Genomic DNA, 27,624 nt, shown 5'->3' on the forward strand with positions numbered 1-27,624 from the left:
TCTTTGTTTTTTGTAACCAGAAGTGACCATGTTTGGATGAGAGTGTGGAGCTGGTGGGTGACGCACTGGCAGTTGGGCGAAGTTTGGTTTTGGTTCGTCTGTTATGTAGGAAAAAAGACTGCCTGCCCGCCCGGCCACAGACTTTCTCATATAAGAGCTAAACAGCACACCAAAACAGAAAACAAGAAATAGGCAGTGTTTTTCACAGAGTTTTGATTCATATTTGATCAGCACTGTCTACTTTGACAGTTTGATCTGAGTTTTCTGAGCCTGCGTTGCTCTGGATGAACTCCACACCCTGCTTTATCATCTGGTTTACTCTGAATGGGACCATATTTTACAACATGAACATTATGTTGGATTGAAGAAGAATTAAAACTAGCAACTGAGACCATAAACTCAACATATGCTCAGGATCAATAAATGGAATTGATCAGAAAAGTCACATGAGTTTCTGAAAATAAATCTATACAGTGGCATTTAATTGGACACACAAACTAATTATTATCAATTGACTAGTTATTAACCCTCTATGGTAATGTACCCATTTTCAGCCTTTTACACTCACACAATACTTCCTCAATTATGGTGTAGTACTTAGAAAAAGAGGCAGGATTTAATAGCTGTGTTTTAATTTGTCACAGGACTCTGTGGAGGTCATTTTGAATCTCTTTTTTGTGGATTTTCTTTTTTCTATTGTTTAATAATCTGGGGGGAAAAGACTTTACACTACAAGATGTGAAGGAGTTTAATTTTTAATTGTCAATGTACTTTATTTTATAATTGAGTAATGAAAACTGTTAAAATGTAAATGCTACCTGGACATAACATCTCTTCGCCATGGATTCCCACCAAAACATTTTTAGTATTGTGCATTTAGGTTTATTTAAAGTTCAGTCAATATAAAATAGGGTGTGAAATGTATTTATACTTTATTTTATTTTAACTTAAAGATGGCAGCAACAACAAATGGTTGCAAGATACTATATGTCAAAAAAGACACACCAGGAAAAAGTGAATAGAGGTTGTGTTACTGTCTATGCTTACAGTATTTGGCTTCTCTACAGCTGGAACTTTCCATAAATCACTATTTTATTTCATAAATCAGTGGCGTTGATATGGTCATGTTTTAAACAGCTTTCTCTTTACATAAATGTGTCCATAAATTTGCACTTTGCTCAACATACGTAATGTGACAGATGTGTTCGTGGTGTTGAGTACAGTTTACCTGCAGATGTTCATTTGCTGGTGTGTATTGCACCGTATGGCGTCCATTAATCAAATGATAACAGAAACAAGGATATACAGAAGAGTAAAGAGTAAAACACCTGTGGGAGTGCCATTAGGCAAACAGCTTTTTTTTTGCCTGGAGTGTTACATCACATGTTCTCTCTTCAGTGGTAATTCAGCTGTTTGTGTATAAACCATAATCTGCTACTACAGCTCGCATGGAGCACCGTTGCTTTTGCAGGTTCTTGAGCTGAATTTAGGTTGGATGTGTTTTAACCATTTTCTGTGAAAATGACTGAGTGCCCTTGACTGTCTTCGGTTCAGCTGGTGTTGAATATTATGAAAATGAGTCGGCGTGAGCGAGGTGAGCAGAACAATACGCGTGAATCACCGAGGGAGGTTACTGAAAATGGTCTTCCCTAATTATGCATGTTAAATTTGAGAAGACATTGATTTATTTACATCTCTGAATGGCGATCATCAGCAGAGACCTAATCAGTTCTCCTCTGCAGTTATTTGATAATAGATTTTATTGTTCTTACCCTGGGGATGATCTCTGTATTAAACATGGGAGCCATGTTTTTCTGTGCTCATTTTTCTCTCCGTGCCAAGGAAAAGCCCATAGGTTTCCAAATAAGGCCTGGGTGAGTGCCGGCAGTATTAATAGAATAAGACTGCTGCTGGGGAATATTTGTATTGACCTGGTGAAAGACTTTATCTGATGCATGCCGTTTCCATGGCAGTGTGGGGGTGGGATGCTACAAGACCATGGTGGAGCTCCGTGTGCAGCTGCAGCTGACTGGCTAACTACACTGTAGGTAGCAGGAACCTACCTTTTAAATGTCAAATCTGGATGGTTTCAAGCTGATTTAAAGCAGGAGTCTGTGTTTTCCACATTTTTATGGTCTTAACAGAAACTTGCACATCAAAACAGACAGACATCAAGTCTCCCTGAGGGAAATAGTACATCCATCTCTGCTGGACTTATTCCTCAAACATATTTGTAATGTTAATGAGCTCCAAATGGACATGAAAACAATATTTTTTTCTGTTAGCTGAGTTTCAGCTGTCAAGAGGCATTAGCCCCCAAATATTACAGGTTCTTGTTCACTGAATGTTGCTGAGTCATGCAACAATTTAGGACAAAAAATCCTTATCACCGAGATAAAAAAAGAAGTGTGTCCTGTGAAATTACAGTATTAGTCAAGACATTAAAAGAGATGTGATATATTTATTAAACTAAATCATAAAATAGCTATAACATGTCATCAGAGATTAAGTAAACATACAAAGTTGAAATACTGGCTTCACTGTCAACACTGCTACAGTGAGTATGTTCTTCTTTGAAACAGCTGTTGTTATTTCCCCATTTCAGGTTTATTAGAGTATTAAAATTTATGCTGAATGTTCACCAAATGAGTAAGTATCTATTTATGAGTCATAAGAAACCGGTAATAATTTTGTGGAAGGAACAGATGTTTATAACGGTTGAATTGAACAATATGTCAGTAGAGTCTGGCAGGCAGAGAGGCAGGCAGTCACTGAACTCCAACTCCAGTGTGTGTATTTTCAGGCATTTGTTTTTGGAATAACAGGCTTAGGCCCTTAGACAGTCAACAGTTATAAGGGGACAAAGGGAAAACAACTAGCTTCAACCACAGATCATATGTTAAACAGAACTTCAACTGTCTGTGGCTTCAGTTTACTCTTTATACTTACAAATGTCGCCTTTAACAGTTAAGATTCTAACAGTTTTGACTCTTGAACAAGGACTCTACTCGATTTACTCTACTGCAACATTATGCAGAGAAATCCTTTCGCCTGTAAAACTTTCCCTGTACTGAGAGGATTGTCTCTTTGATGCGACTCTGGCGTGACTCAGTTGGATTACTTCCTCATGAGGCCATTTGCTGCCTCTCGCTGTTCTGATCTACATACAGTATAGTTGGCTTTTCAACCACAGCTGGTTACACTCAATATGACAAATCTCTTTTGAGCTGCGTTGGGTGTTAACTGAGCTGTATGCATACGTTATAATAATCAAGTTCTTCTGCAGGGTTGCATATGTTATTTTTGTGTTTATTTAAAGGCAAACTCTGTAGCATCTTCCCAAATTAACAATGTATTGAACATAATCCTTCTAGATCCTCACTTATGAAGTGTGTGGTGCTGTCTGTATCTGCAGAGACTCTGTCCCCTGCCTGTATTTTTTTATTTTCTCATTATTTTGCTGTGCTTGATAAATTCCTGGGCTTCAGTCTGTTTGGCAGTGGTTTGTAGCCCCCTGCCAATACAGCACACAAGCTCTGAAGAAGGGACTCTCAATGTAACAACCAATAGTTACATCACTTTCTCCACCCTCTGCTCTCTGTCTGTGAGAGCTGCATAAAGAGATATACTATACACTCGTGCAAAAATGCAGAGGCAAAAAAGACTGCGGGTTATGGTGTGAGTGTGTTTACTTGTGTTTTGGAATACAACCATGAAACAATAAGAAAAAAAAAACGTTATCTGTGTTGTTCTCGCTAACGGTGCTCGCTCTCTTTTTTCACTCTGTGTCTCTCTACCTCTCTGTTGTTTCACTGAGCCGGGGGGGAGGGGCTGTTTTCTTCCAGCTAATCCAGGTGTGACTTTAGTGCACCGATTTCTAAATCGATATTTTCTTGTCTATTTTCATCTGAATTACTGTCAGCGGCACGTCTGTTTCTTTATCCTCATCTTTGTCCCATGATTGTTTGAAATGAATTATTTCTCTGCCTTTGAGACGTTTTTTGAGAATATCTTCTCCAGATGGTTAAACATATGCAAATATAGCACTGGTTTATTTGCAGTATGCAGCATTTTGTACAGTGAACGGCTCAGTAAATCACACAAGTTTTTCAAAGAAACACGGCTATGTCAGGTCATCTTCACTGCTGAAGATATACTGATTGTTTTTGTAGTTGACTAAATTTTAAATTTTGCTTGGGGGAAGTTGTAAGTTTGTAACATCTTGTATAATTTTCATTCAAACCTTCATACAGGTGTACAGAGCTGTCTTTATGACCTGATATTTCTCACTGTTGATGGATCTGTCATGCTAATAGTTGCTGCAGCATCTCCAACGATGAAACCTCTTTCTCCTTTGCTATTGTTGAATTCTCCAAGATTAATACTCACTGTGTGCTGACAGATGCTGCTGAATTATGTCTGATCATTTGTTTACGCTGAAGGAGTATGAATTGTTTAAGCTTGGATACTTTGAGAGCTTCCTCGGGGAGAAGAGCTTTTTACGCCATTTCAGTAAATGGTCAGTTCCTTGACAAAAGTTTCTGCGACTGAGATGCTGTTTGGTAAGTTTTGTAAGATCATGGAAAATAAATCTGTTTCTGTAAACTAGTATTTATCTAAAAAGTAATTTGTCTTCTGTCAGTCAGTCCAACGTTTCAGTTAGATAAGAGACATAAATAGCAGAGTAACCTTTTCTAAATTCACCACCTTCTCTCTGTCTCACACCTCGTTTCTTAATTTTCCTTGGTCGTGCCTCACTTCCAGGCTCGTCTTCCGCCAGCCACTCCTCCCTCTGAGTGTGCTTGGTTTTTGCATGGAGACCTGCTGAGGGGTTTTTGACTTGATAAAGACATGCTGTGTTTGTTCAGTTTGTTCCGGCAACAGAGAGGCCCGTGGTGTGAATGTGATTCAGCTGGCTGATTCAGCCCATTAAATGGCTCTATGAAAAGAATGGGCTGCTGGCTTTGACTTGCTGCTGGCTGCCAGTCCCAGGACCCACTGTATGCCTGGCACTGAATGGAAACAATGTCTTTTAGCACTGGTGCCTTGGACACATGACAGCATGCAAGCTGTTTGATATGTGGAAACTTGGACAGGGTCTATGAAACCTGAAGGTACTGATTTGTTGCAAATTAAAAATTCTGGTTTTAGTGGGGCACACACATGCAAGTGTGGACCAACAAAGGCTTTCCCACAGTGTCCAGCTACCTCTCCTATGTAGCCTATGGTCCACCAGCTTCTGTAAACCAACCAGTACATTTACATGCACAAAAAACTGATGCTCAAAGAGGAAACTGGACAGTTCAGAATTTTGGCCTTCATTTGGAAGCATTACTTAATCATTTTATCTGTGTGGTGATACAATATGCTGCTCCCCATCTCTTTTGTGTGTGTGTGTGTGTGTGTGTGTGTGTGTGTGTGTGTGTGTGTTGGAGGCCTGACATAGCAGTAAGAGAACAGACGTTGTAGTGAGGGCACAGCTCTTCCTCCCAACACAAATGTGGCTAAAAAGAGTGACCCCATCTGTGTTCTTTTGCAGGCTTTTTCACATATAAACCCAGCTGTTACCAAATAGCAGTGAGGTGGAACACTGATGCGCTGATATTGATGATATGAGCATGTATTGCTACGAGTAGTATTTCCTTTTATCCTGCTGCCCCGCTGTCAGAGCAAAACTTTCCTTGTCTTACACCTCTAACACGCTTGGTCAAAAACATGGTTATACATTTACATGACCAAGAAATCTGCTTCATCTAGCTGCGTATGACAGGCAGAAAATAGGTTTCTCCTTTTTATAATGTGTAAGAAATTAGCTTACTGCAGAAAGCTGGTAGTCAATCTGGTTACATGCATTTGTGGGTTTCTGGAGGATCTGAAGACTTTATGTCACACCATGGCACATATGCAGTCAGATATTCAACAGCCAAACTATGAAGTGCCTAAAATATTATGTGGTGTTCCTTAAGGCTTAATATTTGGCCCAGTTTTATTCAGTTATATTTTAGCTACATTTTTCATGACAAACCAGTTGGCTTTATAATCTAGTTATCCTCAACTAAACACTGATAACACTGTGTCTGTGCTTATTGGTCTTGGAAAGATGAAAACTTGTTTTTGATAACAGTAAGCACAAAAGTTTCAGTTTCCACAGTTCAGGTTCAGGACAAATATTTTTTAACTTCTCATTTTTCATAAACATTGCTGTTACAATATATATGTGTGTATTAGGGCTCTCAAAGTTAACGCGAATTCCTTTTAACGGCACTAATGTTTTTGATGCACGATTAATGCATGTTCTATTATATTGGCTTGACACATAGTTTGAATCAGAAGCGAGCTTCCCTGTCACCTGACAATGTAAACAGGCTTGTCTGTTCAGAAGTATAGGAGGAGGGAGATGAGTGAGTGCTGATCGAGCTGCAGCTCCACCTGAAACCTGGTAAAAGTGAAAATAAGGCTGATCCACAGCAGAGAGAGAGTGTGTGAATATGGACAGATGTGTTGACTTGATATAAAAACATTTTATGATCATGAATCATAATGTTACCATACACTTCTGTGGTGCGTGATTTTTGAAGTCCAATTTGTGTACTGTGAAATACTTAATTAATTCATGCTAATTGATCATAACAGTGAGGGAGGAGAGACGAGCTGCAGAGAGGAGGGAGAGAGGGAGGGGGAGCGAGTGAGTTAAGTACCAACTACCAACTGATATAAAAGCTTTATTGATGATGAATCCTGATGTTGCTGTACACTTCTGTGGTTTGAACACTACAGATAAAAATATATGTTTCTGTAAAGACCAAACTGACAGACGCTCATCTCCTCCACAAAATATTTGTCACTGCGCTGGATTATGTCATGATGAAGAATCCAAACTCAGTCTCTCCTCTTCATCTCCTCGGTGTGTGTCGGTGCACAGTTTGCTGTCTGCTGTTGTCTTAAACATCCTCACTGATGTAAACTGTCAGAGTGACACTGATGTAAATGATCCTGTTGCCTTAATATAAAAACATGAATATTGTGCTCTGTTTCATCATTTTTTAGACTGAGGAGAAAATCATCACCTTTATTCAGCCCAGAGGACAATATTTTATTAAAGAAATAAACTATTATTAACAATAATAATACTAAATAAATAAATCCATATAAATAGCGACCTTTTCACCACCACCTTTACAGCTGGTTCTGTGGTGTTGGAGTTTTAAATCTGAAGCCTGCAGTGCACTAAAGAAGCTTCAATTGACTTTTCTATTGCTGTTTTTAGTGCATTTTGGCCTTAAATTGAGCAGGTCAGTATGCTCATCTGTGCCTGATGGACTGATGGGTTTGTCATGTTATTATTTGAACATTTTTTTTTATGCCAAATGCAGTGCCTTTGAGGGTTTCTGGACAATATTTGTCATTGTTTTTAGTTAATGTATTTTATTTAATAAAGTTACATTTGAATTATACTTTAAACACTTGAAAAATATCCCTTTAAGGTACATTTTGAATAAATAAAAAATGTGATTAATTTGCGATTAAATATATAAATATACATAAATATATAAATAGTAATACGTGATGGAAGAGAAAAAGAAGATTTCCTTCCTGGCCTGGTTACCTGTTACAGTGTAAATTGAATTCCAGCTCTGCTGCACGTTGAATCTTGTTGGATAAGTCTGTAATTTGTAACACATTATCAACTAATGACCTGTCTTCTAACAAATCTGTCAGAAATCTCAAAAAGCTCTAAGCTTTACTTTGAGTTAGAGGGAAAACAGCTGCAGGCCTGGAAAACCTACATCAAACACTTCATTTCTTTCTCACCACCTTTCAGCCTCATAGTTGAGAAGCTAGAATTGGGCAGAATTCAGCACTTTTATTTAAAAAATCTGAAACAATTAGTTAATTAGCACTATAGTTACATATTTATTTTCTATCAATCAGATCAGTTAATCAATTGCTTGTTTCAACTTTAATAAAGTTTCTTTCCTTACTTCATAATGGATGCTCTTCATTGTCTCCTAAAACAAGCTGCTGGTGCTGCTGAAATCTGTGACCTGGAGGGTCCAGGTGTACATTCAAGACTTAAGCTATGTTTACATTTTGCACTAGATTCATAAACACCTGCATACACACTGTTCTTTTTACAGATCTCAGTCATCAGTCACCAGGAAGTTGTGCACCTGTTTGGAGAAGAACCAAACTTGCTCTGTTGTTCATGCACCAGTAGTGTAATTCACAGCAAAGCAGTCCTCACTCTGTGCTTGCTGATAACACATTAGAAGTTAAAATTAGTGATGCATTTATTGTTTTATTCTCACATTGCTGCATATCTGGTGTGGCAGTCTGTGAAACAAGCTCAAGGAAAACATGCAGTACACACACTCTTATAAATGTTGAGACTGTTAAGAGATATGATGCTTAAATGCTCCCAAAAAGTCACTCAAAACCCTGTGAACTCAGCTCTGCCAAATTTCTGTACACCTTTTGGAAAGAACATGTGGAGCTAGACATATTTTAGCAGAATACTAGTCTTGGTTTATTATTTATTTATTTATTTTCCTCAGAAAAGATGTGAGTGTTAGATACAGACAGCAGCACCTGAACTAGTCCCTTTGTTCAACTGCATAGAAGAGGTTAATGTTCAACAGGGCATAAAATCTCTCTGCTGGGTGTGCAATTAAAAGAGATTCATTATTTGTCTGGAAAAAAGTGTAGTTAGTAGCAACAAAAAGGAGAGAGAAAGGGAAATGACAAGTGGGATCTGGACCTGGGACTTGCACCTGAACTGCTCACTGGGATGCTCCTTCTTCGAGCTCTAAGTCTCTCTCTCACCCTCTTCCACAGATAGTGTCCAACATACTGATCTTCTCCTGCACCAATATCGTGGGAGTGTGCACCCATTACCCCGCTGAGGGCTCCCAGAGGCAGGCCTTCCAGGAGACCAGGGAATGCATCCAGGCTCGCCTCCACTCCCAGAGGGAAAATCAGCAGCAGGTGAGAGCAAGCACGGATATATGGTGACAAGAGACAGGGATGAATGAGCGGAGGGAATGTAGGGTCCAAAAAGCAGCAGAAACAATGGTGATTAAATCAAATGAACTTGACTTTTAAAAGAATACTTTTGCATATTAAACACATGGTGTACACTTAAATGTTTTCTGTGAAAAGTGTGGACAGTAGCTTGATCCTTGGTGAAGTATGGCAGCTGCAGTGATGGATGCAGGCTGCCTGAGGGGCAGGGGAAAAATAAAGTGAAAAAGGCACCAGCACAGTAGCCACAGTATGTGCCAGAATATAAAATAGGCTAATATGAGATTCACTCATATTATATTTAAAAGAGACTGTGTGCACACATGTGATTCCTTGACTTCGCCTGCCTTCTATCTGTTTGTGTTTTAACCAGATCATTTTAAAAACTGATAGATTTTTAATCCAAAGTTGCCCTTCTCAGGCATCAACATGCAATAACAGAGAGATTGTGGTCTTACATTGAACCAGGTCTTTCTTCCTCACCAATTTAGAGCAAAGAAATCCACCGGGTTATTAAAATTCAGATCTGATTTAATTGCCACAGCTGAGACACAGCGGAGTCGTATCAGTTATTATTTTGTTCTTAATTCATCCTAAATTGGACAAAAGAGGCTGTACCTGACAGTTTGTGGCTGTTTAGTTCAGAATGTACTCTCCTCTGTAAGGGACGTACTGCAGTTGGGGAATTAAACATTTTCCAGTTATCTGTTTTGTGTGTTTTGTAAAAGCATATCTTCTCATAAACGCCTCTCCCCACCTATGTATGTTTTTGTATTTGTATTTCCAACAAAGGGAGAAACTCTGGGAAAAACTGACACCTTTTATATCACATAACACCTTACTCTGCTGGTAAAATATGGTGTAAGTTTGTACTGTGACTTCTTTTGACCTCATGTTCTGAGCTTGTATTGTGTCTCTTTTAACTAACCAAATTCAGAATGCTTTGCAGCTGTAAATGGGAACAAAACACTGCATCACAGTTTTCCAAGCTCACCCAACATTTGTTTTACCTACAAAGAATAATCTTTGGTTTCAGCTCACCTTTAGCAACTCATATGACAGATTTTTTATGTAATTTCTTTCAGCTTTTGTACTGATGATTTAAACAATTGGGTATCATATCAGTCACCTGAAAGGTTTGGACTTTTAATTTTGAAACACTGGATGTCCAAAATAACTCCCTCCACTTTGCAGCTCTATACTTTTGTCTATACACCATTCAAAATGGTGCAGCTGGGAAAACCTGTGTATTTAAAGATGGTTTACTTTGGCTACTTGTTGAATCAGATAGCCAAAGTAATCCAGATTTATTTAAATGGGAGTAGGGTTTTTTATCACTGTTGGCTACAACAGAGCATTTCATCTTGGTGAGTGTTTTTCTCAGAATGAGGAGAACAAGTTGAAGCTCATATTTTATACTGCATGTCAACCAGCACATTTCACAGAAAATCACAAGTGGGGACAAATACTTTCCATGAACACAGTTAATCTAATAGACCAGTCTTCATGCAGAGGACCTGTTTCTTCTGAAGTTATTTGTATAAACATTATGGTTTAATCACTATGAAGGCCTTTGCTCATTTCTATTGGGGGCGTCTGTTGTTCTCGGACTTATTCAGACTTATTAATCACATTGTCTCCCCTCAGACAGACAAAGACCCACCTCTTAATGAACGTACTTACCCGTATACTTGTCCGCTGAACTTACTCTCCCCCCACGCTTTCTTTCAGGAACGTCTCCTGCTCTCAGTGCTTCCCCGTCATGTTGCTATGGAGATGAAAGCTGACATAAACGCCAAGCAGGAGGACATGATGTTTCACAAGATCTACATCCAAAAGCACGACAACGTCAGGTAACAGTAGGCGCCTCCCCCTTCCTTTGAGGGAGAGAAGATGCGATGATGAGGGGAAACAGATCGAAGCTGATATAAATAACACATCTCCACAGATCATTTCAAGCTTTCTGTTACTAATAATCATATTTGCCTGCTCACACAAACCTTTTTAAGGCTGCATTGAGCTGCATTGAGTTTTGGCCACAGGAGGAGAAAGATTAGACTGACACAACACTCACAACAACAAGCCTTTGTATTCAGTAGTACTACAGTATATTAACTCATCAATAGAGAGTGGTCTGGAGAAAATTAATGTATTCAGCTCCACTGAGTCATATGATGATCTTGACTTTTTAAGGTGCTACTGAATCTGATTCAGAAAAGTTCAGAATGATATAATATTATTAAAGTCTATTGCAGGTCGAACAGGAAACTTGGACATGCGGTAAAAGCGTACATGAAACTGAGTAAAAAAACTAGTTAAAATCTCTGTCAAACCTTTGAATGCAAACTTACTGCTGTGTTGATTGTTATGTGAACTTTGCAAACAAAATAATGTTATTTTTAATTTGAATACTCCACTGAGGATGCACCAGTGACATCTTTTAGCCAAAAAAAATCAATATCAGGTCAAGTATATGCTATATTTAGAGTATAGTCATTGCTTTTCCTCGCTCCCGGACAGCCCATTCCAGTGGGAAACCACCGTCTCTCAACCACTGTGAATTTAATAAACAGTAAAGTAATCAGTGATTCTTCGTCACAGAACACAGGAGTTGCTGCTGCCTCGATCAGTTAGTGTGTTTGTATTACTTTGTGACTTTGGTGTTTTGAAAGGTTAGTTCTGACCAAGTCACACAATAACACAAACAGCTCCTGTGTCTTCTTCTCATATGCTCCTCCAGGAAGTGATTGGTCCTTCTATAAAAGATTGTTTGATATGGTGTCGACTGAATCTCAAAGAGTGCTTGTATGTGGAGGAGATATGAACATAAGGTTGTCCAGGATGGATTAATCCAAATGTAACCCTGGACACAGTAATTCCATAATTAACAAAGTAAATTCTACCATGAAAGAAATCAGTATTATTGATGTTTGGCGAGATCTACCCATCTAGCCGAGACTACACTTACTACACTTCACCACACTCCACTTACTCAAGGATTGATTATTTTTTTAAATTTAAGAGAGACAGGTTCAGAATCCAATCATGTGATATTGGAACTATTGATATGTCAGATCATTTACCGATAGAGATGATGGAAACTAAATTCAAACATATTAAACAACCCCCCCGGTAAAAGAAAAAAGGATTTCAAAGAAAACAATAATTGAGAAGTGTCCCCATCTATTGTGTGGGATGCATACAAAGCAGTATTAAAAGGTAAAATAATTTCCTGTTTCTCATCACTAAAGAAACTCAAACAAGAGAGGCTCAACAATTTGTACTGTAAAACCAAAAAAAACCAACAACATAAGAGTAGAGCAGAATCAGATAAGGCAGTAGCAATTAAGAAACTGCAAAATGAGATAGATGAGACATATTCTGATGAAATTAAAAAGGAATTGACATTTATGAAACAGGGTTATTACGAGGCAGGAAGCAAAGCTATGAAACTAATGGCATACAATTAAGGAAACAGCAGGCAGACAATACTATAAATAAAATAAGATGTCCTAAAACAAAGAAAATACAGTATAAACTAGAGGAGATCCAAAGTAGCTTTGAGGACTACTATAAAAAATTATACTCCAACCAAGACAATGGTATATTGAATATTTTTGTGTCAATTTACAAATCAGGAAATGGATGCAAAATAATATCCAGATTATATAAAAGTTTTCAGGACTCCTCAAAGGCAACCACCCAACATGTAAAAAATAAATTGGAAAGAGAGGGAGGAATGGTCATATCTGAAGATGAGTGAGGGGATATATGCAAATCACAGTGGATAACTACATCTTCACACTGCTGGAGGGAATCCAGATGGAAAAATGTCATGAGATTTTTCATTATTCCTGCCCAGAAGAGATATCAAGGTGTTGGAATGAATTGTTGGAGGTTTTGTGGCACAGATGCAGGCAATCATTATCATTTATTTTGGGATTGCCCCAAAAATTACATCCTACTGGTGGGAAATTCATAAATGTATTTCAAATCACTATTTCATTTGATGCTCTGACAGTGTATATGGGTACTGTAACACTGAATCTTCAGACTAGAACAGACAAATACCTAATGAGAATATTACTTATCGGAGGGGGGAAAGCTGTGACAAGGAAGTGGTTACAACCAGATGCTCCAACATTAGAAATTATTTATGAAATCTACACAAACCTTTTCTATAAAAATGCAAATAGAAAAATTTAGAAGAATGTGGTCAAAATGGATTGGGTTCATCATTTCACAGAGACTTGACCTTCAATGACCTATGAGGAGCGGACTCAGATAAATGACTGTGTGACATTTTTTGTTCAAATGTTCACAATTACTAACAGTAAAATGGAAAGGAGGAAAAACAGAAGTTAGACGAACTTTATTTGACTAAGTTTAATGCCATTATTTGGGTTATGTCTGTATTATTATGTTCTTATGTAAATGTGATTTATGTACTTGAATGTCTTGCAAACCAGGAAAGTGAGTGATGACAAGATTAAAACAGTGATAATTCTAAATATAGTGTACACTTAAACTGATATTGAATCTTTGAGATGGGCTTTTTTAAGTGTCTAAAATAAGTGTTGCTGCTGACCTTGTCCACAGCAGTACATCAGACCTTAATCTGAATATTTTCTGGTGGAACCAAGTGTTAAAGAAAGGTTTAGATCTGCTTAGTTTAACAGTAAGTTTAGCTAAACTATGATTAGCCATAATCTTTGCTTAAAATAATATTTGCTGGTGCAACTTAATGCATATTTATCAGACATTATAAATTATAAGAGTAAACTCACCACTACTAATTACATAAAGTAAGGTTACTGTTTCAGGTTTACACCTTTAAGCTTATACCTTCAGAACTGTCATGAGGAGGAGGTGCAGGTGTTGTGAGCAGCTAATATATCAAATGTTCAGGATTATGGTCAAAACAATGTTGAATATGTCGGTGCAACAGAATTGTAAGATAAACCTTGATATAGTCCAGATTAATTGTGAATGGTAATAGTCGTCGTGATGGCCCACCCACAGACAAAAGGCAGAAGAGAAGGGAGAAGTGCAGACGTTGCCATGACAATGGGCTGCATGGTATTTTCCCAGAGTATTTATCACCTGTCTCTACATACTGTATTAGTAACCATGCAGAGAAATATGTCATGACAAACAGTTGCTTGCCCGCATAAAGAAAACAACCAAGAGTATGAATAATTAATTTTATGTTAAACAATAGATTTATGCCTTTAACACCTATTTCAACCTACAGAACTTATAGCATATTCCAAAAAACAGGATTAATGTTGTTATACTCAGATGCAGACTCAGATTTTAAAGTCAGCAGGAGGAGGTGGAGGTGATGTGGAAGGACACCCTCTCTTCAGGTGTGCCATCTGATTGCTCTGTACACGCTTAGAAATAAAGGTGCTAAGTAGAACCATAAAGGGTTATTTGGCTTGTCCCCAAAAACTATTTTTGGTTTCCAGTAGAACCTTTTGTAAAGGTACCACTTGGAACCCTTTCGGAGGAATTTACCTAGAACGCAACATAAAGGGTTATTCCTAGAACCCTCTCTGGGGGTTCTATCCAGAACCTTTCCACCATCTAAGGGTGCTAACAAGAACCCACAAAGTGGTATCTACTAAGAACCCTTTTTATATTACAAAAGTTTCATCTAGAACCCACCTAGGGGTTCTACCAAGAACCCTTTTATATTCCAAGAGTTTTATCTCGAATTGACTTGGGGGTTTCTAGCGAGGACCCTTTTATATTTTAAGGGTTTTATCTAGATCAGACCCTGGGGGATCTACTGAGAACCCTTTCATATTCAAAGGTTTTTATCTAGAATCTATGAAGGGAAACCCTTTTATATTATGATACAAAAAAAACCCTTGATGAAAGATGTCTCTTTTTCTTCCTAAATTGGTTCTTTGGATGAAAAGGGTCCTTGATGGAACCTTTAGTCTTCAAAAGAACCCCTGGATAAATCTTTTCTTCAAAAAAGGGGTTAGGTAGAACCTCTTCTCCTTCTCCTAAACAGTAGAGGTCTGTAAGACTGAACATTTGCCATAAATACTGTATCAGCACTGAACACCCAGAGCATTATGTCGACAGGTTCAGGTCCTTCAGTTATTTCAGACGACGGTGGGTTTGTGTCTATTAATGGCAAATACTTGCTTCAGTAGTGAGATCTCTTTCCCAGTATTTGATTTATTTACCAGCGTTATTTTTTGTTTATTGTATCTGTTTCATCAGCTGTTCCACGTGTTACGCCCAACTTATATTTAAATTGACCCTTCCAGGCTATCCAAGGACTGATGTAGATTAGCTACCTAGTATTCTAGCATTTTGTTAACATTAGCTAATATAAGATGTGACTATGTTCCTTTTACAGGTCCCCCAGCAACATCTTTTAACTATAATGTGGTTTTCTTTTCAACATACGCGAGCCTAAAACATAGCAGGAAACAGGAAAGGAGAAAATTTTGTCGACTTGACGCTGGGTACCAAGCAAGGAAGGGTCAATGGCTTTCATAATGTTAAATGTTGATACATACCACTGTTGGTTTATTTCAAATGTTCCTTACCCTTGAAATGAAGCAATGTTTTGTATGCAGTTGATATCAGTGAATATAAAACATTTTTGTATAGCTGTCTGAATGCTTTCAGAAAACTGAAGCAGCTCACACTCAGACACATGCACTCTTGATTGATAAATATTGATGTTCACCTTTGCAAATCACCAGAGCAATCAGTTGGTCAATATTAGCTGTTTCCAATACCTCAGGAACAGTCCTGATGGTAGTGTTGTAACTTTACACTGTTGCATATATCTGCTAAATAAGCATTGAGTAAGTGAGTTTGAAGGTTCAATATTGACCTTTTGAAATAGCATTTACAAATACCCTCTCAGTCCACTTACTGGAAATTCCACAGAGCTTTCACCCACATCTCATGGTCTTCATCAGTGCAGTTGTCAGGGGAACATTTCAGGTTTTATCAAGTGAATAGAATAGAATAAATATCTATGAACTAATAATTAAAATCAATGCATTTCTCTTCCTGTATGCTCCTTTAATGAAGCCTCCCTGAAAATAATTTTGTTGGGTAAATTTCTGATGTTATTCTGCCTGCTGAAGAAACCCTTTCCAACTGTCGGTCAAAGTCGGTGAGGATTATGAGCAGGCTCAATAGTGTTTACGTGCCACTGATGTCTTGCTTTTGATGTGGATTCCCAGCACATATTGGAATTTGCATCATGTGACAGTAGGGGTCATATATGGATAGGAGATCACCTCTTCCTAGTTGATGCTTTCACTGGTTTTGGTGTGGAGGGGTTCTTGCAGTTTCAGTGAGTTGAATGACTGGTTTATCTTACTAGGCTTTAGTGTTTCGTGTGAACACTAAGCTCACAAAGTAAGAGATCATTTTAAAGTGTGAAACCCTGTAGTTCAGATGCAGACAAGCAACTGTGGTTAGGTTTGTCACCACCTTGTGGAGTAATAAAACACTGCATCAAGGTGATACTGAGAAACTATGTGTGTGAATGCGTGTGTGTATCACACTGTGCAGTGAGAGTTCTATGGCCTGTGGCTGTCACAGTCAGGTGGAAGCCCGAACCTTGATACATAATAGGTGTTATTGAAGCCCTTTATCACTTTGATGTGTCCATTTGAACCCTCAGGGGTCACAGCATCAGGTCACGTACTTAGAGCTCTTATGCACAAAGGCCTTTTCATCACCATTAATGCGATCATTATCAGGAATTCTGCTTTTTTTGTTGTCTAAGTTTAATAAGAGTTCAATAAAATTAAGAGCGTAGATTGTATTTGTTGTTATTGTACTTAAGTAGAGTTTTCAGGTGTCTGTACTTTACAGACAGTATCTGTTTTCTTTTTACTTTTATTCCCAATTTTAGTAAAAAATATCTGTACTTTACACAACTTTCAAAACATTTCATTGCACACTTCTTTCTTAACATCTAGGTTCGGTACTAACAGATTACATGAAATTGGGATCACGTAATTAGATTACAAAGAATATGTAACTATAATCAACCTGGATTACAAATTGTGTAATTACATTATAGTTACGTTGTCATGGATAACTTGATTATGTTCTTGATTACATATTGAAAATATGTCAATTTTAAAATTATGTAATGTTTTCTCATGATAAATGATGCTATATTCACTCTGTAGAAAGTGTGTTGATATAAGGGGTGTCTTAGAAAAATGCTGCACAAAAAAGAGCCACATGCAAAAATGTATTTTATTTGCACTTGAAAATTTTTGAGAAAAGGAAAAAAAATATTTTTGATGTGGTGACCATTTTTTGGTACAAGGTATAGGATTTTCAATGTTTGATTTTGAAGTAATCCAAAAGTAATCAGATTGAATTATATTTTCTTGTAATCCAATAGATTACTAGTTACAAAAATTGCAATGTAATTTGTATTCATTAACTGACTACATTCAAAGTAATATGACCCATCTCTGCCCAGCATCAAGTCCATAATTTTAACCTAAATGCATGTCACAAACAAGAACGCATAGAAAATACGATTTCCTGGTATTTTACACAAGTATCTGTACTTCTACTTGTGTAAAGAATGTGTGCACTGTTGCCACCTCTGGGCAGGGGTGATAATTAGATCAGGACATATCCAGGGCATGTGACAGAAGTTACTGAAACCAATGTGCACTGAGCCACATGAGCACTGAATGAGCATGCATAAACAGACCTATAGCCATTATAGCAATACAGCTGTTGGCTACAGTTAAGAGGAAAACACCACAAAGGTTATGTCAGTTCACAGTGGATGGATGCATTGTAGCTGTCAAGCTTTAACAAAACTCAGTGCTCACTCCTGTGAAGACACTATGCTTAATGTAATTAGAAGACACAGACAGTAATCTGCATGTTGAGTTACAGCAAACACAAACAAGACTAAAAAAGGAGAAAAAGAAGGTGAAGTGTTGTTTTGGTGCTGTAGAGTGTCTTACTGTAGGTTTTTTGTGACTCACTGGGGAGTAGGCGGCACATTAGCAGCATCCGCTAAGCTTGGCTGAATTCTGTCTGTGGTCATAAGTGTGTGGTTAATGGGTAGCTAACCAGGTGTGACCTGGCCTGTCGGGGAGCGGCCAGTGGCTTTTGGTAATTGGGGCTCTGCTGAGAGGCTGAGTAACAACAGGAAGAGAAGTGACAGCTCCCACTGCTGCAACTAAAGAGTAAGAGGGGGAGCAGAGGGAGGTAGAGACGAGGTTTGAGGGCCTGGAGCTTGTTGCTACAGTAGATATGCATTAGAGTGTGTTTCAACTGCCATGTCCTCTGTTCTTAGTTGAGGAGTCCAGCGCAGTTGAAAACAGATGTACCTGTTTTTTTTAGCCTGATGTCAGAGTGAATTGTCAGCTTGTTATCCTCCTTTTCCCCATTCAGTCTGGCATTGCCTTCACTTTAGCCAATTCCCCTGGGCGAGGGGGTATTTGATTTTCTCTGATCAATCACAGAGACCAGCGTCATTTTGTGTTGACCCACATACGCTGTCATGCCAACATACTATGTTTTCTACCCACAGTCTATGGTTTTGTGAGAGAGTGTGTGTGTGACGGGTGGTTATGTCACTTTAGTTAGCCACAAAGTGTGTGGATAAGCTATGTGTTGTGTGTACTGCCACAGAAAAACAATCAGAAGTCCCTGGAATGTTACAAAGGCGTCTTCACGGCAGAGTTGGTCCACGCTGTGAAAAGCTAACATTAGCTAGTTAGCAGCTGTAGTAGATGTAAGAAATATGCAGCACGAGTTTTCTTCTGGTCCTCACTTTGGTTCTTTAGTTGACTTAGTCATTGCTATCATGGTTCTTCTATCTTGTCTTAAGCAGCCACAGTTGTTGTTATTAAACTAAAAAGATATTACGTGTTCCATTCACCTGAGGGCATGAACGTCCGCAGGATTCGTGTGGCGTAAATTTCGTCATCAGAGAGTGTACGCATAGGTTATAATAGAGGCCTTTCTCCTGCTCAATTCTGGTGCACAGCTTGAAAATGGCATGAAATAACCTTTATCCTGCCCTGTGGAACCGATTGGCTAGTCATTAGTCACCTTGCGGCACTCATTGGTTGTTTGTTGTTTTTTTACACAAGTAACTGCTGTTATATGAAGTGATGTGAAGCGGGTGGATTCTAAGGTCTGGACCCAGGGAAAGCGTGCAACACAGTTTATTCATTAAATATGCATAATTACATTATCCTTTGACCCAACCAGTGCTTTTAGGCTTTTACCAGGTTAAATCAAGTCTTCAAGATTTCAGTTGTCCACAAGTAAGTCAATCAATCAATTTGGCAATGAAGTTGTATTCAAGTCTCACATCTGCAGCTCTTCTGTCTTCATCTGTCTACACCAAAGAGGGAATTAGCAGCATCAGTGTTTAAAAGTTAAATCATTGTAACGTTTGTTACCATTGACAATATTGTTGAGGTTCAACAAAAGGCACCTCAATATATTTGCTAATGATTGCATCCCAGTAGCAGCATTTTGTACAATAATTCTGCAGTACCTTTCCCTAAGAGTGTGACATCCCACATGTGTTTGTCCCTGGGAGTAAAATGATGTCCTGTGGCTTCAGCAATGAGGCCAAAATGTGTGCTGACTAAGGTATTATGCAAGAGGGCTTTGGGGTGGATGTTTTGATGCTGCTGGGTCGCCCTGTCAGCGTTTGGGAAATATTCAAAACGCTGTGACTGTGGCTGCTGTTGCTGTTATGTAGGCCAGCAGCACCCTGAAGAGAAAGACATGGAAAGAACATTGCATAAATTAGAAGAGCTGACCTTGCCTTTGTTCTCCGTGTTGTATTTGAAGTAAGGGCAAGAACTGACGCTGCACAGCAAACACATGGTGTTAGTGTGTGTGATGTTGTTAATTATGCGTGTGGGCGTCACATAAGGCTTGACCTGAGAATATGTCCTTGGTGAGCCGATAGCAACACACATGCACGCAGCAAACATACAGTATATATACACACACACGTTTGCCACTATAACGTTTAAGTAAAGGAATATGTAGCCTATTAATTGTTAATAGATTATTAATTGTCATTTAGAGGATTTGTATCCATCCTAAAGAGGTGTCCAAATGGGCTGATACATAGGGCTGTGACCTTATGGATTTTGTCTGATCACGGTGATGAAGTAACATGCTCCCGGGGGTTTGTGATTAGCTCCTTTAAGGACTGATTGATGACTAAAGGGTTGCAAAACAGAAAGAAAGACAGAGGGAGTAGTGAGAAAGAAAATAACCATAAACAAAGACAGTTCTGGATAGGATGAGTAATGCACAGACGTAAATGGAAAGATGGAGACAAAGAGACAAAGAAAGAGAGGGAAAAAAAATCTGAGCCAGACAACAATGTGAAGAACTGAAGGGTCTGTGAAAGATGTTTTTTTTTTTTTCTCCCAGGTCGAGGTTAGCACTCCACCAGCAGAGCAGTGGGGTTAAGCAGCTGGGGGGGGTGGGGGGGGTAAAGGCAGCTGGCTGGGGGCAGTGGTACTGTCAGATGAGAGGGGATCACAGGGTCGAGCAAAGCCAGCTCAGCACAGCTTTGGTTCAGCTGAGACTTGACCCAAAACAGATTTTGTCATGGAGGCTCAGCAAACAAGAGAAGGAACCACCTACTTAATATATCACTCTGTATTTGTTTTCTGTTTTTCCATTTTTCCTTGTCAATCTATTTCTCTTTGCCTCCTACTAAGAACTATCAAGACAGTTTTTTGAACATCTACATTGCCACTTCCTCTTCTTACTCAAATTAAGACATGCTTCATGCTTCATGTCGAAACATTAGTCGCTTCACCTTATTTTATGTGCGTAATGCCTCATCATTCCAGATCTAACATCAGTTGTCCTGCCTCTTGAAGCAACGGTCTGAGATTAGCACTCCGTCATCATGACTGATTTGTATGTGTCTGCAAGAGGGATTAATGTGTTTATCAAACAGTGATATTGTATCAGAGTTGTTAAAGTCAGATATATGCTCAGTGGTTGATGACTGTCAGCCATCTGTGATGGATGAGGGAATCGTCAACTGGCCCAACCCTAATAGTTAGCATACTACAAATAGTTAACATTACCTTTCATTCATTCATTCATTGTCTGTAACCACTCATCCTTGAAGGGTCATGAGGAGCTGGAGTCTATCCCAGCACATTGGGCAAGAGGCAGGGTACACCCTGGACAAGTCACCAGTTCATCACATTACCTCTCTTTACAAAATTAGCATTCCAAGGTTGGCTTCTTCTCCTTTGCACGACCAGGTTCACATTCTCCCCCTCCTTCTATTCTGTGGGTTTTTCCCATACAAATAAATACCAGTGTTGCTTGATTCTTGCTTATCTTCATTGTTTACTGCCATAGTGGTGCAAATGGATCACGCACATTGATGAAGTTTTCTTTCAACTTGTGTCGTAGCCTGTGATTCAGCTGTGTGATCATCATACAGTCTGCACATATCAAACTTAAACATATAAGATTGAATGTTATCACATGGCTCAGAGGTTAAATGGTATTAATATTTTAATTGGGCTCACTCTTATATGTCCGTGTGTGGGTTTGCATTGTGCTCCCTGTTTTGGCTTCACGTGCTTCACTGATGTGGTGATGCAACTATATTAAAAATAACCATTTCTGATGAGGAATCCCTTGCTATGAATTTAGACATAAATGTTTAAAAATGTATTACCTTTTTTGGGCTGGCAGGCTGCTTTGAATGTATAGGGTGACAAGAAGGAAGGTAGGTTTTAGTTTTAGTCTGCTGCATTATACATATTATTTTCATATCAGGGTGTTCTTTTTTGAAGCACAGATGCACAGCCAGTTTTTTCTAACATGTGAGCAATGCAGCTGTACACGAACCTCACATTTAATACTACTCACTGTTTTTGTGCATTCAGCTTTGAATGTTGAATTGATCAGTAAAGGCTGATTGTCCCAAACTCAAAATATAAACTGATCTGAAAGCAAACAAACAATTTTAGATAAATCTCCGAGGCATTCATATTTTCACAGAACTGTGTGGTTATTTTAAGTCCTTTCACATCTTTGTGTTGCTATCAGTTGGGAAAACTATTGTCTTAAATTCTTGTGGTTTCAAAGGACACAACATCAAACAACCTGTAAGCAAGTTAACCCTGACATCGCAGCTCGATTTATTTCATCAGTCCTTTCCCCTTGTGAGTCTCCAGTGCCTCTCAGCTCAGGATTTCCTCTGCAGTCACTGTCACTTAGAAAAGCAAAACCCGCGGATTTAATGTTGTGTACTGAGTAAGTCATCACCAAGGTAACGATTAAATGGGAGTTAAAGACCCCAGGTCTCTTTCTCATACCCTCTGTCCCTCTCCTGTTTTTGTAGCTCTCCACCCACTGTTGCCTCTGTGGCCTTCCTCTCTGCTTCACTGTGTCCATGAGGGAGGGTGGGAAGGGATTGATAATCCAACAGGAAATCTGCGCATTATGCAGTTGACTAAAAATAGCTTCATCATAAGAAAGCGAGCATAATCTGGCTTTTACACTGCAAAAATACACGTTCTAAATAAATTTAAGATGAATGATGAACTTTGAATCTACAATAGTAGTGGCATCTTTTATAACTGAACATTCTTGAATCATGTGTCTTTCTCCAAAAAATGTTCTGCCCTTCTGTCCTATGTTTATAGGACAGCCCATATAACCTTTGAGTAAATAAATCTTTTCCCTAAAAAAAAAAAGTTGCTTTATAAGCCAGAATGCACTTTTTGAGACTGTTTTTTATCTGATTTTATTCCTATTTATTGTCTATTATGATGCTATATTTTATTATGTCACTATTTTATCATTGCACTGCAGTCACTGATCGAGAAACAAAATTTCGTTCTCTTGTGTATGTAAATGCACAGTGAAAATGACAATAAAAATCCTTGATTCTTGATCCTTGATCCATAAAATGAACCATTCCTAAGTTCTGTCCACTTTATCTCTTCATGGTGGCTATTTTTTGCTTTTACTGATTGAGTTCTCTGACTTATTGGTCTTTTTTTTTTACTACTGCTATGTTAAATTTCAGCCCCATGAATGACAGTATCCAGTTTTATAACACACATGGTTGGGTTAAGTGACCTCCATATCATGTCAACTTCCATGTCCCAAGATGGCTCCCTATTTATCTCAATGGAATTAAGACCCTTTTCATGATGTTTCCAAATTTTTGAGTAAGTTTTCAGGTTCCTCAGCCACATCTTTAAACCAAATTCAAAATTTGGTTTTCTTTTCAACATAGACACACCTAGCACATAGCATATCTAAGTACAGGAAACAGGAGAGGAGAAAGTTGATTGAGGGACCAAAAGGGGGCGGGACTTAGTAAGGGTCAGTTCATAATCATGGTTTAATGTCAAGGTTTAAGTCAGTTTAATGAATATGTCTGTGATTTGGACTAACAATGTAAATGTTGAGGTGCACTACAGTTTGTTAAAATTTTAAAGAGGCTTTACATGAAAAGCAATGCAATGAAAGCACTGATTACTGCATCCACACTTCCCTTCAGTCTCTCTAGAGCATCCTTCCCTACATCTCCCTCTTTCATCCTTCTGTCTCTCTCTTGCCTTCCTCTTCGAACGTCACTGATTTTCCCCAGCAAGACAGACTTGTCTCTGAGCTCAGACACATTGGTCAAGTGTCTGGTTTCACTCGACCTCCTATGCAACGGTTCGCAGAAAGCAATCAATTATTCTCAGAAATGTGTACCCCAGAGTGGGGACTCCTAATCCTCTTCAGCCTGAGACCCAAATTGAAGAAATTTAGGCATCTTGAGACCCAGGTTCATTAGAACATGTTAGCGCTCCTGACATGTGGGCAGCCAAGAGAAAAAGTCAGTGAACCCTGAAAAAAAAAACACTGCTGTAACACTCAGACAAAATATCTGTTACATACATGGTATACAAACTCACATAACTGTATGGGCGTGTGTGAACATAAACACCCACACATCCTACTCACACATACTGTACTGTACAAACACACCATGTTCTTGGCTGTGTAGCAGGCACCTATCCTGTGAGATTCATGTGAGCTTGTTTGGTCTGAAGCTTTTGTTTATTTATAGTTCTCTCTTGTCCTTCCTGGGGGTCTGACTCAGAAAGCCACTTCTACATAGTCAGGAAACTGTTGAAATATCTGGCTTCACAAAATTCAATAATGACACTGCTCCCTGGCTGTTATTATGTAGCTGGATAAGAGCTGGCTCTGTTAATCTGGGATTTTATAATCCAGCTGCGAACGTATTCTCACATCAAATTGGACAAGGCTGTAACATATATATATGAATCGTCTGCAACATGGACACGTAACTTTACCAGTAACCACAAGAAAATGTGGTTGATGCAGGAGCAAGTGTAATACAACTCATGGATAAAAAATATTAAAAGAGAAAATAGAAAATACAGTATAATGATTACCACCCACTCCCTCACAGGATGTACATTTTGAAGTGTGAAATTTACTTAATTATTTATCCTTTATTTAGCCAGGAGGGTTGCATTGCGATACAATATTTCTTCTGCCAAGGAGTCCTGGTCAAGATGGGCACCGATAATAAATGAAAAGGTTTCATGTGAAAGTACAGATGACATATACCAATCTGATATAAAACATGCATCTCATTGAAACTACCACCACATAATTTCACTAAATCTGTCCCGTTCATCATGGCGTCATGTTAGACTCTTGTCAGAAATTGTATTTCTAAGGTATTATACAGTATACAGACTATTATCCACTCCCAATTTTCCCCTCAGTGGTGTCATCATGGTAGGGCACTGGAGGGCTTTGTCTTTTGAACTGTGTGAATTTTAGATGTCCCCTCCCTCCTCTTTTAAAATATTGTAACCGACTGAGTGATGTGATGTTAACTGTGCGTGATTCTGTCACTGTTAAGAATGTGTTATGTTCAGCTAGAGTCAAAAGTTCTGTTATGGCGCTTACTGAGTTTTCCTTAATGTCAGTGAACGTGTTTTTCCAGCAAAGTTTGCGTGCCTTAGACGCTGTGAAGCCTGTCAGTCAAGATCAGCACCTATAACAGTGATTTGTGTGAGATACCCACCTGTGATTAGCAGAGGCTCGATGAGGGAGGGTTGTTGTTATTCATGCTTGTTCTTGTGTGTGTGTGTGTGTGTGTGTGTGTGTGTGTGTGTGTGTGTGTGTGTGTGTGTGTGTGTGTGTGTGTGTGTGTGTGTGTGTGTGTAAGCCCATGAGCAGGAGTTGTTGAATTAGCCACAAATGCAGAGAACACCTTGTAAAAGTGGACAGTTTTTTTTTTTTGGCATTCAGGTATAAAAAGCCAGCAAACCGAGTTCACGTCTCGTAGCCTCATAGTCAAGGGACGCTACAATATATTCAACAAAACATTTTACTGTACCCTTTTGTCACACTGCACTAGGGAAGTCAGGTTTTTTTTTAACTTTATGCCAGATTACATTAAGAGCTGTAGTAATATCAAATATTTTCAAGCCAAATTAAAAAAAATAAACCTGGCTAAAAGCAACATATATGTCAGGGGGATGTATTATCATACAGGTCCCAGTGCCATGTGTTTTAAATCATGTGTTTTAATGTATTCATTGTGACTTGCGAGGAGCTTCAGATAAAAAATGAGCTCTGAGCTAACTCTGGCACTGTAATTTGAATAAAAGTATGGCCACTGGACAAGCTGGTGGGACTGAGCAGCTTGCATAAGAGCAGCAGTGGCATGACTAATCAGTGAAGTCAGGGAGTAATGTCAGATTATGACAACTGCCTTGTTAACTTTTGCGAATGTGAATCAAAAGAGTCAGCTGACACTTATCAGCTGATGGCCTGTTTTGCCTGAATTAACACAGTGCTCCATTCAAAAATGAGTTACTTAATGTTATAGCCAGTTGGCCTGAAAACACTATCAATTATATAACTATAAATACATATACCATTCTGTAGCAATAATGGTCTAGTGCATGGCTTCTTAATGTTCAGACCAAGAAGTCCTGCACCGAAATACAACACTAGCATTGATGACAGAACATATTCTCCATGACATTTGCTGGTTATCACTAGTTACAGTGCAACCAGTAGCCATCTACAAGTTGTCATACCTAACCCCTTTTTCAGCACTCCAATAAACACTTCAGTGGTGACTCAGTGACGATGTACCTAGCCACGTTTGGCTGATTTGTAGCTGTGTCGCTGGTAGTGTAGTATTTGATCAATGGAGCCACAATGCACTGAGTCAAGCTCAGTATTTTTGTTATATTTAGTCATGTTTGCCGACTTCCTTCCTCACTCGCTGACGTATCCGACGTATCCTGGCTTTTCATGGAAGTTAGAGCAGCTAGTAGGCTAGTAGGAAACCCACCACTACCTTCCGTATTCTTTGCGTTTAAACATTCTTCCATGTAGCGTTTTTAGACATTTCAATGCAGAAATGTTACATAATCTACCTTTAAGTAGCAAAAGACACAAGGCTGGTTTTGCCTTCTGAGTTTGAGTTATAAAGTTCATCACATGTTTCACCTCAGGAGTAAATCAATGATCAGAGAATAAATATGCTTATTGAAGAAAGAAATGTCGAGCGTGAGATGTGACTTTGTGCGGTAGAGGGTTATGATGCTTCACAGAACAACTTGAACCATTCAGGACAAGCTTGTGGGTTTTCTCTGTCTCCCACAGTGAGTGCTGTGCCTATTGCTGCCTCTACCTGCCAGCCTGTTCCCCTCGTCCTTGTTTGTTTCGGATAGAAATGATTAAGCCCGATGAGATCATCTATCCTGCTGTTGTGCCACTGTTGGGAGAGTAATGAAAATGGCTTAAATCACAAAAGACCTTTGCTATATCAAATTAACTCGTTCTCAGGGAAGGGAGGCTAACTTTGTACAAGTGTTAAGTTACTGGCAAATGCATTTGGTCCCACTCTCTGTCTCCATGCCATTTTGTCAGGACACAACCTCATTGGTACAAATGGTACAATCTGGAAGATATTACAGTCAATTTATCACATTAAGACATGACTTTACAAAGCCACTTCAACCACAATCTCACACCTTTCACTTCCATCCCAGGCTTCAGTGGTACATCTTGACCGAAGTCATTCAATCACCCTTCCCTACCTCAATACAGTTTTCTGTATTTCAACTCTTGTCTGGTGTATCAAGTTGAAAGGCCGTAATGGTTTCCACATCAAGTATTTTGTGGGCTGTAGCAAGGCAGGAACACTTTCTAAAAAAGCAAAAAATGTTAGAGAAGAGCTGACATTTGTTGAGAGGAGGAGTAGAGTCTTTTGCAGTGATGATACTGGGAGATTTATACCACTGCACAATTTAGAGTCACCACTTAACCTAACCAGACTTTGGAAGAAACCTGAACACAGAAAGGACCAGGAGGTCAGAAATCCCAGCCTTCTTTCTGTGCGCTAGCATGCCACTCAGATCTAAACTCCAGAGATCAAACATGAATTTGCAGAATTGCTTCAGAATTAGCTATTCTCACAGTGATGATTGCAGTGGAGGGATGTTGTATTGTTTTATTATGACATTTTATTTTGGTTGAGGTGGTTTGCAACAGCAT

General features: G+C 38.8%; 1 protein-coding gene across 1 annotated transcript in view; it reads left to right on the top strand.

Moving 5' to 3' along the window:
- adcy5 (adenylate cyclase 5) overlaps positions 1–27,624 on the top strand; it is a 116,842-nt gene that overhangs the window by 43,999 nt on the left and 45,219 nt on the right. The window contains exons 2-3 of the mRNA XM_084724796.1: positions 8,836–8,985; positions 10,753–10,874. Of these exons, the coding sequence (XP_084580922.1) occupies positions 8,836–8,985; positions 10,753–10,874 (272 nt within the window). The remainder of the gene's footprint in view (positions 1–8,835; positions 8,986–10,752; positions 10,875–27,624) is intronic.

This window comes from Lutjanus erythropterus, chromosome 8 (genome assembly GCF_056507025.1).
Source record: "Lutjanus erythropterus isolate fLutEry1 chromosome 8, fLutEry1.hap2, whole genome shotgun sequence".
Classification (NCBI taxonomy): domain Eukaryota; kingdom Metazoa; phylum Chordata; class Actinopteri; order Lutjaniformes; family Lutjanidae; genus Lutjanus; species Lutjanus erythropterus.